The 13958-nt window shown below is 39.9% G+C and overlaps 1 protein-coding gene across 1 annotated transcript in view; it reads right to left on the reverse strand.

Moving 5' to 3' along the window:
• Positions 1–13958, reverse strand: part of LOC118342039 (protein jagged-1b) — a 43029-nt gene that overhangs the window by 10460 nt on the left and 18611 nt on the right. The window contains exons 3-6 of the mRNA XM_035680465.1: positions 8249–8306; positions 3927–4175; positions 1240–1300; positions 537–667 (exon numbers count right to left, since the gene is read on the reverse strand). Coding sequence (XP_035536358.1) covers positions 537–667; positions 1240–1300; positions 3927–4175; positions 8249–8306 — 499 coding nt within the window. The remainder of the gene's footprint in view (positions 1–536; positions 668–1239; positions 1301–3926; positions 4176–8248; positions 8307–13958) is intronic.

The following is a 13958-nucleotide window of genomic DNA, read 5'->3' on the forward strand; positions in this document are numbered from 1 at the left end:
TCTCAGTCTTTCTCACACACAGACAAACCTGACCAACATACAATACACAGCAAACCTCTTTCATCTTTACGCAGATGACACAGTCCTCTACCTATTGAGTTTAGCTGTGAAGGACCTTGTTTGTATTAAATATTGACAGTAAAATAAAAGTATGAGGAAAGATATATGATATTGTCCAAGACATCTGTGGCACAGCACACTGGGCAGTAGGTAGTGTTAATGAGTTTTTTACTAGTTTTGGTTCAGTTTTACATTGCTTGCAGTTTTTCATCATGGTGAATTAGTGGGTCTACTAACAGCAAACAGCAGTGGTAGGCAAAGAGACATCTGTAACATAAAATGTGGTTGTGTGTGGCGTGAAATGTGGGGTGAGGACCATGTGAGTCTCAAAGCTTCAATACACATGGCTACAGTTACATGTTTGGGATGTTAAATTAGACAGAAGAAAGCAAACAGATCAACAAACACAAATTAAAACCTGCTGCTAGTATATACTTATATTTATTTCATTCAACCTAAAGGGTCACATATCTGACCTTTGTCACACAGAAGACCTCCCCAGTTGACATCGCACACACACTGCCAGGGCTCGGTGCAGCTTCCATACACACAGCCGGGGAACGTCACACACTGGTCACACAGAGGACCCTTCCAGCCATAATGACACCTAAAGAAGAATACGAGTGCATAGTTAATATCACGTTCACAGGACTGATGTGCATACTGTTGGTGTTATATTAATATAATGGCTGTAGGAAGAGATGCTTTTTCTTTTTCACAGAATGTTGTGAAACTTTAGTTAAGTTATATTACTGTTGCACTAATTGTTGCTCTGCTACATAAGAACTAGACTGGAAAAATATGTTATAACAGATACAGATACGTATTTCACAGGTTATATGTGGCTTTTAACTTCCACAGTTCTAACAGTGAAGAGAGATCAGAGCTCGAGCAATGACTGCAGCGATTTTAGAATGGAAATGGCCCATCAGTGCAGGCTCCTCCCTACTGCTGCAGGATTTAAGACCCATGGGATTCAAACCCCATTGCAGACATCTAATCCAGGCGGTGAAGGATCAAAAACGTGATATGTGTTGAATTGAATTCTGGCACTGACATTGCATCCAGCTTTGTACATTGGGACATTAATATTGACATTATTTATAATCAGGCCCTTGTGTCTGTTAAGTAAGTGTCTGTGGTGGAAATGTGTACATTTTCTTAATTATTCATACTCACTTGCACTCTCCGGGTACAGTGCAGGAGCCGTGGACCTGATGACACCCCTGCTTGCACCCCGCTGTGAACAAAACACACAAAAAGAGAGCTATTAGAGACTAAGAAACAGCAACTATTACTGGGCATTAAAACCTGGAATCTACACTGAATACATCTGGATCTCTGCCAGTTAAACAAAAGATAACCCCAGATATCACCAGATTATCAAAACACACACTTAACTGCACATAGATGCACATAGATGATAAAGTACATCATCCATGGAGGTACTGTCACTTAGATCAAACCTCATATGTCTCCTCTAACTCTGACTTCTCATATTTCATTGTGAGATAATTTACTTGAACAGTTAAGCCATTCAAAAGTTTCCAGCTGGAGAACCCAACACTGAAAACTCCCTAATCTTCAGCGTGGTCATTAACCTGCAGGGGGTAACAGAGGGACCCCTGGCAAATTTTTTTTAGACTTCCTGCTTCTCTGCAGTCCAATCAGCAACCTGCTGAGGAGGAAGTCAGATGAAGTGAGGATGTCCTTCATGGTTCCCATGGTTTCCACTCTGGTTTCCTTCATTCACTTTTTACCATCGCAACATGATGGCAGCGCTCCGAGGTCACACAGTGAGGTCGTCCAGCTGATGAGTCACAGACGGAGGGAGAATAATCCCACACACACACACACACTGTCCACTGAAGCTAACTCTATTACCAAAGGTGGGACCACGCCACTGTTTTGTAAGTCACAAGTAAGTCTCAAGTCTTTGGAATCAAGTTTCAAGTCCTAAACAACTCATAATGCGCTCTTCACCAGATGTAATGTAAGTGTGACTGTATGCTGTCGGATTGGTTCAAACAAAGTGGATCTGGGGGATTCACTGTCGACTTGCTGAGAATGAATAAAGGAGGAAGGTATCAACTTTTAAGGGTCAAGTTCACGTGAAGTCTCAAGTCTTTGGTGTTGATATCCAAGTCGAGTCTAAACCTCTGCTTTTAACTGGTGAACAGGGGTAGATGTGTTTACTTATGTTTCCTTTTCCGTCTGTCTTTGGGAGAACTGTCTTTCTTTATGACGCTGATCCTGTTCAAAGGGTTGTTTGAGGGCTTCAACTTGGTTTAATGGTCAGAACAATACATATGCCATTTAAAGCTGATGACACTGGTTCATGGGTCAAGTTTATTTTAACAGCCCTTAATCACATAAACAATTTCAAAGGGCTTCAGAGACCAACATTAGAAAGGAAAACAAGGACACTCATGGAAAAACCTTTTAAGAAACCTTGGAAGGGATTGCTACAGAGGAAACCCCCTTCCCGGGATAGTGGAAAAATAAATGGAAAGCAAAAGTATTCTCTAATTTTTCTCATCAGCGGCCTTGAGTCAACTTGAGGAAAATATTAATTGAATATTTTCTACCATTTTGGAGTGAAAGCAACCAAAGATGTGAAAGTTTCTCATATGAACGACTGAGCGGCTGAGCAATAAAAATGAATGAACAACAACTTTCCTAGTGGTTTTGCTTTTTGCTTTTTTTGCTCATTAACTACAAATCACACACACAAACACTTTAGATTGTGAAACAGTTTACGTTTCACTATCAGGTCTCTACCAGTGTTTTTGTCTCTTACACCTATTTATTTTCATTTCATTATGTTTAATCATATCATAAATTTCTCTGTACTTATATAAATACAATATTTGTTTTAAAAAAGTGTTTTACAGACCATGCTGTTGTGTTTTTATTTATTATTAATTTACTATTGAACAGATATATTGATTTCCACATGGTATATAAGTAAATTAGCATACCACAGAAACTCACTTGAGTTATGTATTTAATCACAGTAATCATCAAGTCTGAATGAATTTTTTGTCACATTATTTGTATCAGATAATTCGTTAAACCTTTACATTAGCATGAAGCAATAATGTAACTCTGACAATTTATAATGCAGATGTTAAAGGAACAGTGTAGGACATGTATTGCGGTTTCTTGTTGGACGTTAGATGAGAAAACTTTCATATCTGTACCATAAATATGAAGCTACATTCGGAAGGTGGTTAGCTTAGCATTAAGACTAAAGGCAGGAGGAAACAACTAGCCTATCTCTGTCCAAAGGTCTAAAGCTCAACACGTCTTCTTTTTTTTATCTGTACAAAAAATATGCAGTGTAAAAACAACTTGTGGTTTTATAGGTGGTACATTGCAGACTATTGTTTGGTCGAGAGCAGTAGCCCACTGTGAGGTTGCCGAGCAACCAGTAAAGTGTTTGAAATAAGTATATTTTGTTATCTTTGGCTCCGTTTCCAGTCTGACAGCTGGTTCCAGCTTCATATTTACCACACAGCTGTGAAAGTGGTATTGATTTCTATCACATCTAACTCTTCACAAGAAAGTTGAATCTATTTCCAAAAGTGTCAAACTATTCCTTTAACTATACCTTAGGGTACGTATACATAACTGTACATCAGTTGCAATCAGGAGTTAAGTATTTTATTGGTGTGAGTGGTAAACCTTTAGTATTTTAATAAGTAGATTAATTGTTACCTGGTGTGTGTTTTTAAGTATTTTGCAGCTTTAAATTGGACTAAACCAAACTAAAGACTGGAACTCAAATTGTAAATTTTCTCAATTTATAGAGGACATGAGGTGTGAGGTACTCTTACACTGCAGATTTAAGTTTCCTGTCTCACCTTCTTTGCACTCTGGTCCCGTCCAGCCCTCCATGCAGACCTTGGAGCCGCTGGGGTCACAGTTGAAGTGACCGAAGAAGTCATCGCGGGCCCTGCAGAACTTGTTGCAGTTAGGCCCGTAGTAGTTTGAATCACAGCGGAAGCGCAGCCGGTACTCCAGGCTCAGAGACCGTCCGTGGTGACGGTACGTCTGCCACTGTTCACCAGGGTTCAACATGGAGGAGAGGAGGACTCGCTCAATCAATTGACCTGAGGGAGGAAGGAAAGGCTTTTTAGATTGAGCACAGCGGATAAAATACCGACCAGGTTGGTATTTTCAATTTTATCGGTATTAGGGTCTGGCTTCTCTAAAACATCTATTTATCTGCCTAGAATTACTCAGGTACATCCAGGAGCCTCAGATAGTAAGGGAGCAAACTGAAAAACACTGTCAGTATGAATATCGATGGCGACAAGGGCGCACTATACTGTAGGACCAGAGAAAAGGGGGTCTGGGGTCTGCAGAGAAGAGAGAGAGGGCATCCTGAACACCAGAGAGGACCAGACGAGGCCCGGGGCAGCGCCGGGGCAGTGACTGCAGCTCCTGACCCCCGGAGGGGATTTCCCAGAGGCGCTGTCATCCCCAACTCAGTTATAATCTCCTCTGACAGGGTATTAACACACACAAAGCACAGAGAATATGTGTGTGTGTGAGTACATCTGTGTGTCACAATGTATGTATGTGTGTATTTAAGAGATGGTGGCGAGGATAAAGGGAAAGATTGTGAGATAGTAACAGAGAAAAGGAAAGCTTGTTGGAAGTAAGTCAGTGATGTAGTGAGGAAGGGTGTACAGTGTCTGTGTGTGTGTGTGTGTGTGCGTGTGACAGACAGAGGCAAACAGAGCCAAAGAGGAAGGGAGGCAGCTATTAGCGCACACGCATTGCAAACCGCCTGATGGAGAGATGAGATCACTGTGGTTTGACACAAAGGAATGAAAACAGGGGCACATATTGGCCGGTGTGTGAGCGTGTTTGTCCGTGTTTGTGAGAATGTGTGTGATTGAGTGTGTGTGTGTGTGTGTGTGTTTAAAAGAGTAAAACACGAGTGGGAACATTGCGGCCACTGAGCACCCTGTTAGCTCAACCCCCCCTCCTGTAGTCAAATCTGAGGGCCCCGGTTTTCCACTAATCACCGCAACTGCAGTGCATGGTGGGTTTTTTATTATTTTATGACTCTGGCATGTCAAAGGGCTAATATCATCATCACCATTTCTCTGCCAGAGAAGTAGAACAGCAGAAGAGAGAAGAGTAGAAAAAAAAGTAACCACATTATCAAGCAGCACAGCAGGGAAGGTGTATAACAGAGTCTGATTTCCTCTCTAATGACATTAGATGAGATAGCACAATAACAAGCCAGCACAAGTAGCGAGAAAGATTGAGAGAGAGCGAGAGAGAAGCACTCGAATATTAGATGGCAGAAACAGCAGCAACAAGAAGCCTTGAGCTGCTTTTGAAATCACACTTTACAGAGAAGCAAATACAAGCAGCAGACACACGGAGATTGTGTCTGCAGGTAGCAAAAACACTTAAATCTCTTTCTGTGGCCTCTGGTGATTGTCCCCCACTGCCTGGTGCTAACTGTGAAGTGTTTGCCCTTGACAGTAGCTGAGAAAACACTGCAGGAGAGAAAACGCCTCCTTTTCACTTGCTATTCCGCATCACCTGAACCGACAAATCAATACAGCAGACGTATGGAAACCAATAGATCAGGGTGATGGTGTTTGTGTCTCCACTATATTTGATCTATGTGAGTAATTCTCAGAGTAGTCTTGTTTTTGTTTTCAGTTTTGATTCTAGCGCAGATGTCCCGATGAAATTATTTTCAACTGGATAAAAGCACTAAGTCTAAACATGTGTCTTGAATTTTATAGACAAGCTGGTCTAGATTATAACGTTTCAAATATTGAATTTCACTTTCTCTCCGGCAGTGGTGGCAATTTTGTGGCTGTGAGTGCAATGTCAATACAGTTGAGACGCGGGTGAACAGAGCAGCAAATCTGCACTCAAAATGACCCTATAAATATGTAAACACTGCTAGCAAATGTAGTTTTTCAAATTCCCCCAAAAATCAGCTCTGCAATTGTTTTATCACGAAGACAACAAGTTTGTGAAACCTCGGAGATACACACAGTAAACATTAATATAATTTTGTTCACAAGAAAACTCTATTGTACCTTTAAATGTTGAGATCTGGGATGGCAACTTCGCTAAAAAGAGGTCAGACAAGGAGATCATTCAGACAATCAAACAGATTTTAAACAAACCTCAACATTTGCGACATGAAATAATTCCCTCTTGCTCATTTTGACATGTTTCCTACTCAAGTATCACAAATATACACTTTATATACTTTATATACAGGTTCTTGCCACTTTCTCACATCTTTTACTAATAATAACTTCTAATCTCACATTTACTCTCAAACTTACAGGTGTTTCTATTATTTCGTCCACCTGGTAGTAACAGAAACACCTGTCGATATGATGAACTACAGAAAAACAGCAACACAAACTGCAATCTCCACAATGACTATACAGTTGAATCAAAACTCTTATTTTGAACAAAAACTGAACTTTACAACCTTCAACAAGGGAGGATTCACTGCAGGACTGTGTAGACAGCATTAGTTTTAGCTATGGTGTACCTAATAAAAATAAACAGTGCTCCTATTCACTTTTGTAAAATGGACCCAAACTTCTGTGGAAAAGAAAGTGATTTTGTCGACATGTTGGTCCAACTTACCACCTTACAGTGATCGTCCAATGAGTTATTAGTTTATTACCAACATTTCAGGTGCACTCACTTCCATATACTATATATACTATATATACTTTGGTGAGTAAAATGTCATCATAGCCAATAAAAACTATAGAAATAAGACCAAAGTTGTAATAAACTGGAATTATCCTTTAAAAGACAAAGGTATGGCCCTGCACATGAGCACTCGCTACATTATATTTAAACAAAACTTAGTGAAGGTGATGCTGTCAGTGCTCATCATATGTTCTCGCTATTTCCAAGGACTGTTTCAGAAAGGTACAGTCGTGCTGGGTAATCCTCTCTGATTAGCAGCAGGGCCTGATAAGTCCATTCAGACTGCTACAGGACGCCTGTGTTTGGGCTGAGCTAAGCTGCCGGCCTAGTGAACGGCTTTAGACCCAATGTAAGGGCTGTCAGGAGCTCAGGTGGAAACGGCCGATAATGCAAACAAGATGTAAGAGCAGTGCTGGAGGGCAGAGGGAAGGAGAAGGTGGAAGAGGACATGAGGGACGAACACAGGGAAGGATCTCTGGTGCAGTTCCCAGTTTCTCATTATCTTAGCCATCTTTTGGATACGACCGGGGATGGTGGGATGAAAGGGACGACTGTGGCATGACAGGAATGAGGAAGGCATAGGAACATCTGTCTCCATCTGTGTGTGTGTGTGTTATGCTTTTTATAGCATGCAACTCACATTCCCTGTCATGGAGCCTTTTCTGATTATGAGGAGAAACTACAAGGAGACGAGCAGGAAATTAAAGGGTCTGGATAAAAGACCTTCTAGCTTTGTACGATCACAGACATAAAGACACAAGGGGTATTTTCACATTGTTTCACCATGTTGAACCACACACGCTCGTAAACAAGCTCTCAGGAACTGTTTGACTCGATGGAAATGTTGCTTGTTGGAAAATAAAGTCGTAGATAAGATGTACATTTCTTGGAGAGACAAATAAAGCCCAAACACAGTAAGTAACATTACATATTTGGACAAGTAAGTAATTATAAATATCAGAATCTCACTTTTTTACATCTATTTTACCATACAGGCTACAAATGATTATGCTATAGAAGTGTGCATTTTTAAAAAAGCAACAACAACAACACGTGTAATTCTTAGGAAGCACAAAACAGAGGAAACGTAAAAAAACAAATGTGACTGCACTTTACCTAGTTAAAGCAAGCCGAGTCAGAGTCAGAGTCAGAGTCAGAGCTAATTTACCAACTTTTTTACCCTTTTCCTGTAACTGAACAAAAATTGATGCTCCAACATCTAATTGAGTTTATACCACATTAAACAGGTTGAATACAATCATGATGAAGAAAACAATTACATTATTAACACATTCATGCTAAAAGCTATCTTAGATGCCCAACTATGTAAATTTTGACATAACAAAATTGAGTTATAACAAGAATTTGATTTTTTACATTTGTTTAGAAATGTGTAATTAAACAAAAAAAAAACCCTGAAATTCGCCAGTAACCACAAAACAGGTGAAAAACCAAATTGCAGCATCACCTGATTCTGACGTGTCGTTGTCATAGTCCAGAGCCTCCAACACCAGAGAGAAGGACTTCTGTGGAGGAAACAGAGAGAAAACATCTGTCAGACACAAATATAATTTTTTTAGTTTAACATCACAATAAACAACAAAAGAGAATTCTGTTCTCCTTTACAGTCACATCCATTGTCTCACTAGAGAAAGAGGCCTTCCAGTGGTTCTTCACTGTATCACCCCTGATGTTGTGTTTGTTAATAAAGGCCAAAGACAAGTTTTAATCCCAGAGATGGGCTATGTTCTTGACCTGCATGATCACTCAATCCTCTATATTTAGGAAGTATTCATTAATTTTTTATGCTAAAAGGTGGGGACAGTCAGTCTGGAGAAAGAGTACTGAATCATGAATGTATAAGCAGCATTTTAATGTTGTCAGGATATACTGTCTTTATAAACTGTATAGTTTAATCTACACTTATGTGTTTTACTTTATAAAAGAATCATATGTTTTACACATAAAATCTTGATCTGAAAGGTAAGTAGTAACTATAGCAGTGAATTACATGTAGTAGAAGGATAAAGCATAAAATGGAAAAACTCAAGTACAGCTTCATTAAACTGTAGTTACATGCTGTATTTAAGTAAATGTACCTAGTTTCGTTTCACCACTGTGGAAAGAGTGTGTGTGTGTGTGTGTGTGTGTGTGTGTGTATGTGCGTGTTTCTATCCTCGCCCTAAAACTTGAAATAAAAGTACAACATCAGAAGTGATTCACTGCCCGAACACGCCAGAGGTGCAGCGTGGGTGCTGAGTCAAGAAAACCTCAACCTGCAGCTATGCAGAGAGACGCAGAAAGACATCAGTGGGGTGAGGGAGGACGTCCAAAAAAACCCTGTTCAATTTCACAAACACAATCTTGGACCAGGTGTGATCTATCTTGCTCTTTTTTTCTTTTTTTTTTTACTCTCCGGCAAGTCTTGCAGGTTAATCCTGTATAGACAGGGCAGGTTGTTGCGTGTACAGTCTATTTGACTATATCTAGATATAAATATATGTATATTAAAATTCATAGCCATAGGTAAAGATAAAGGCAGCCTTTATGTAGCCATCCTGCAGTACAGTACACAAGCTGGGGACTCTGGCATAAGCTGGACACCTTCAAATGATGACTTTGAGTTTACAGAGATATCACACTCTAGAGAGATAACAGAGGACAGGTGTTTTTTCTTTCTCCTTTCTCTTTTTCTAATGCATTTGTTCATCCTATAGACCAGCAATGAATAATTCAGTCCAATGCTTTCTCTTACAACTCTCTCTCTGTCTTTTAGCTTTCTCTATCTCTTTCCATCCCTACCTCTGCAAAGCGTACCAGCGCCTATCATGCAAATTGCTCCACCATGAGCATTGTGGGTAAGGTTTCTCCTAAAGGGCTACATGGATGTGTAGTCACGTCTTTGCAGTGAGAGTGTGCTGCCAGAGGAGGAGGAGGAGAGGAAGCTGAGGGAGGCAGGAATACATAGGAAGCAGGTGAGTGAGCACAGGAGGTGAGTGAGGTGTGAAGTGAGGGAGAAATGGATTTGGAGGGAGGTTAAGGGCAGGAGGTCAGCGAAAAGAGGCGACACGCAAGGAGGAGAAGAGAAGATGAAGGGTTGCAATGAAGGTGCACAATGTTAGGGGAGTGAAAATTGGTGTGTCAGAAAACACTGAGTCAGGGATTTGCTTCAAGTGGAGGCACATCCAGTATATCTGTGCTGCAACAGACGGGATGAAAAGGTGAGCAGAGTGATTGTACAAAGGGGAAAAGGACTGAGAAAAGGCAGCCAGAAAGGGTAATTATGTGGGAGTATGTAAAGAGAAAAGGGCAAAGAAAGGGAGAGGAGAAACTGTGGCAGCTGTGGTGGAATAACGATTTGCAGAACTCCTGGAGTTTGTCAGATTTTCAGATATGTGATGGAGAAAGAGAACAAAGAGGTCAGAGGGAGGTAAAACAAAGGGATGATAAGATAAAAGAGATTAGAGGCAGCACAAAAGTAAAGGAGAGGCGATAAGATAAGAAAAAAGAATAGTAAGGGGAAGAGGACGAACACCCACAAACACACATTACTTAGAAATCACGGTACTAATGAGATGTGCTGGGTTGCAGAGGGCTCGCAGCCAGTTCATTAAGGCCGGCAGATAGCAGGTAGCCAACAGATGGACCAGCTGGAGTCATTAAGCTTCGGCTTACAACTCTCACCTGAAGTTATGTTTAGTATTCATGAGTTATATCTTTACACTGCAAATCCAATGTGAAACATTTAGGAGGATTTATTGGCAGAAATGTAATAATATGTTATTATGATGATATGTTTTTATTAGTGTGTAATCACACTAATCCTAATTCTGGTGGACCCTGTGGACTAATGTTTCCACCACCTCGTTTAATTGATTTCAGGGGGAATTCAGTTGAATCTGACCGAGTGGCAGGCATTAAGAGTACATAGAAATAATATATAGAGCCAATTTTCTCGCAGATGGTCTTGTGTGCTGTTGTGAGGCACCTGTATTAAACTGAGACTGTTTCATAACCAGATAAAAACATTTTGTAAAAGTGTCTCAAAAAGTTAAAATACTGTATACACATTTATATCATTAGATTGTTGATATTGATGCAACAAAGTGTAAGAAGAATGTGAGTAAGAGTTTTTACTACTTTATGTACAGTTTGGTTGTTTTGTTCCTCCAGTGGGTTACAAGATAAATCTGAGGGGTCGTGAGATGATTAATGGGAGAGAAAAGAAGAAAAAACAAAATTCTGCTACATAACTTTGTATTAATGTTTCATACTTTAATCTCTGATCTCTGCTTTTATTCTTTGAATACTGTATACTTTGACCTTTTTAGGCCTCAAATAATGATTTAAATGAAACAAACAAACTTAAAGGGAAAATGTCTCCTTGGTAGAACTGCTAACAACATCTGAATCATGAGGGACCCAACTAAACAATGCTTCTTGTACAGAGTAACAATGCACTGGTTTAATCTTTAAATACTCCTCCTATTTAGCATTGCATGTTAAAATATAAAAATGTATGCAACACAAAAGACAATGAAGGTGGAGTTTTCTTTAACAATATATATTGTATTTCATAAGCTTATATTATGTTTTTTTAATATGCCTGAACTGTAACTAACAACTATAGTTATAGTACAGATAAACGTTGTGCAGTAAAAAAAGAACAATTTAAATGTGGTGGAGTGGAAGTATAAAGTTTAACAATTCACAGTTGTACTTAAGTAGAGCACTTGAGTAAATCTCATCCTGCAGCAGATTGATAAACAATAAAAGACAGATAAAAAGCTGCTCAAGTTGAAGCTATTTCAGGATCAGATCCGTTATGATAAAAACTGTCCACTACTACAAAATGCACACACAGCAATACCTCACTGTTAGGTCGCTCACAGACCTCTTAGGCTTATCATCTTTCCAATCGCCCTCCCTCTTCCCTCCCTCCTCCCTCACCCTTCCTTCCATCCACTTTGTGCGCCTCTCCCTCTTTCTGCCCGCACTCTCTGCCAACTGTTGCAGCAGGTTAAGACCTGTGGGAAGTCCAGAGCCTTTTTTTATTTTCTCCTCGCCTCTTCACCCACAAGTACACACAGCCAGGTAAGTTATGATAGTGCCATTGATACAGGAAGGGTGTATCTGCGGTAAGCCCTGTTGCCAAGGTTGAGGTCCCGTAAGGGGTCAAACTAACCATGGTCTAACCAAGTTAAAATTACAACGTCCACTGATAAGATTGGAATACGTGTGTAAAAAGATTAAGAAAATCACCTACAATAAACCCTTCCTGACAACCTTTCCAAAACACACACACACACACACACTCACATGAACACCATAGCAATTTATTTTAATCACGTCAAGAAGACCTGTGGACATCAGAGGCCGGGCGAAGGCGAAGTGACCTCATGGTAAGAAGAAAAACAACACGCACAGAGAGGAAAATCCAACGGTAAACATCACAAATTAGAGGCTGATAAGATCACAGTCAACAATGTGGTGATATTTTTACCTCGTTCTGACTGACAACAACATCTCAGTGTTATTTGTGCCATTTGTGGAGATAATGGCCACAGTGATGACAGCGGGGCAATTACATAATGGGAAAGGTGTGTGTGCGTGTGTGTGTGTGTGTGTAGCAATCATTTTGGAGATTGGCCAGGCAGAGGAACAAACAGTGAAAAATATTGAAACAAACAAAATTTTATTATTAAACAAAATGACAAGGATTATTGTGTCTTCTTTCACATCTGGAAGATAAAATCTTTCTTCCTCCTCAAAATAATGTACGATTTAAACCTCGCAATGAAAAAAATAATGGAGCTTCTTGAGATGGATTTCATTTGGTCAAGAGCAACACTGTAGCTTGGCTATTGGATACCAGGCTACTGAGAGGTTAATGTTCCTCTGGTTATTCTTATAGTGCCAACAACCCTTTGAAGGTGTGAGTTAGGAAAAACTCTATATACCTCTATAACTCTATATCTTTCTGAAACACTGCGTATAAGAAAATCTTAATTATTTGTCCCCTCTTGTAAATCCGGCAAATAGTCTCAGTTTATGAGTGAACTCCTTTGGTTAAATAAGCAAACAATGCACGAGTTCTGGGGTCCCCAGGAGGCTGTGGGGCCCGAAACCAGCAGCTCAGTTGACTTACAGGGAGGGCCGGCTCTGTCAACACCAAACAATACTTGGATTTTATTGAAATAACATTATCAAGAACATAAACTGCATGTTTAACTTCATGCATGTCTCCTATCAGTCTCTGTTGTCTTCAAATTAATGTTGAACTTCAAATTAAAACTGGAGTTTGGGTTTGACTGACACATTTGTTTGATAAGCATCAACAGTTTTTAATCTCCTCTCTCTCATAAAATCTGTACATTAAATGTTGTTTTACTCTCAGTGAATCTTACAAACCTGAATCATGATAGCCTTGATGTCACTGGAGCACTCTTGTTTCTATATTGCTCCCAAATCAATTTATACACCACAACAACATTTTTACTTAATAACAGGAAAAGCGCAGGTGGAACTAATAACATTACTGATGTTTCTGTTCCAGCAATTAATGCAGTGCAATGCAGACTTTTATAATCAGTTAATTAGTTACACCTGTGTTTGACTAATTAAAACATCTGCTGAGAAAAAGGTCCAGATTTTCCCTTTATGGATTGCCATTTAAGTGGCTCTGCACCCCAGTATGGGAGCCTATAGTGTTATATATTCTGTGTGTTACAGGACAACAGAAATTAAGCTACATGAGCACAGAGCTGCTTTTGACCTGAGATTTCTGAACCCTGAAACAACTATGTGGATTACTGTGTTTGGTAAGACATTGGATTCAAATGTGTGGTGCATTTTCAGCAGCATCAATATGTCTAAAGACGTACTCCACACTTAAACATGTTTTTTGAGCTGTAAACTAAATGATCTGATTCTACTGTGATGAAACACATCAATGCTGGTCTAAGTGTTTAGGAAAATTGGCATTTTATGGGTTGAAAATGGCCCGAGACGTTATCTACTGTTTTAAATCACCCTGAACCTTGCGAGGCCAATGCTGACTTAGAGTGTTTGGGATTGCGGTACGTCATCCTCTAATGAGAGGAGGGCGCCTCACCCAGCCTCCGCTTTGAGGTGGACACTGTGAAACCGCGGCGCTCATTTTGAAATGTATACTGATC

Source organism: Morone saxatilis, unplaced genomic scaffold (genome assembly GCF_004916995.1).
Source record: "Morone saxatilis isolate NCDOM2014 unplaced genomic scaffold, NCSU_SB_2.0 Contig8, whole genome shotgun sequence".
Lineage (NCBI taxonomy): Eukaryota > Metazoa > Chordata > Actinopteri > Moronidae > Morone > Morone saxatilis.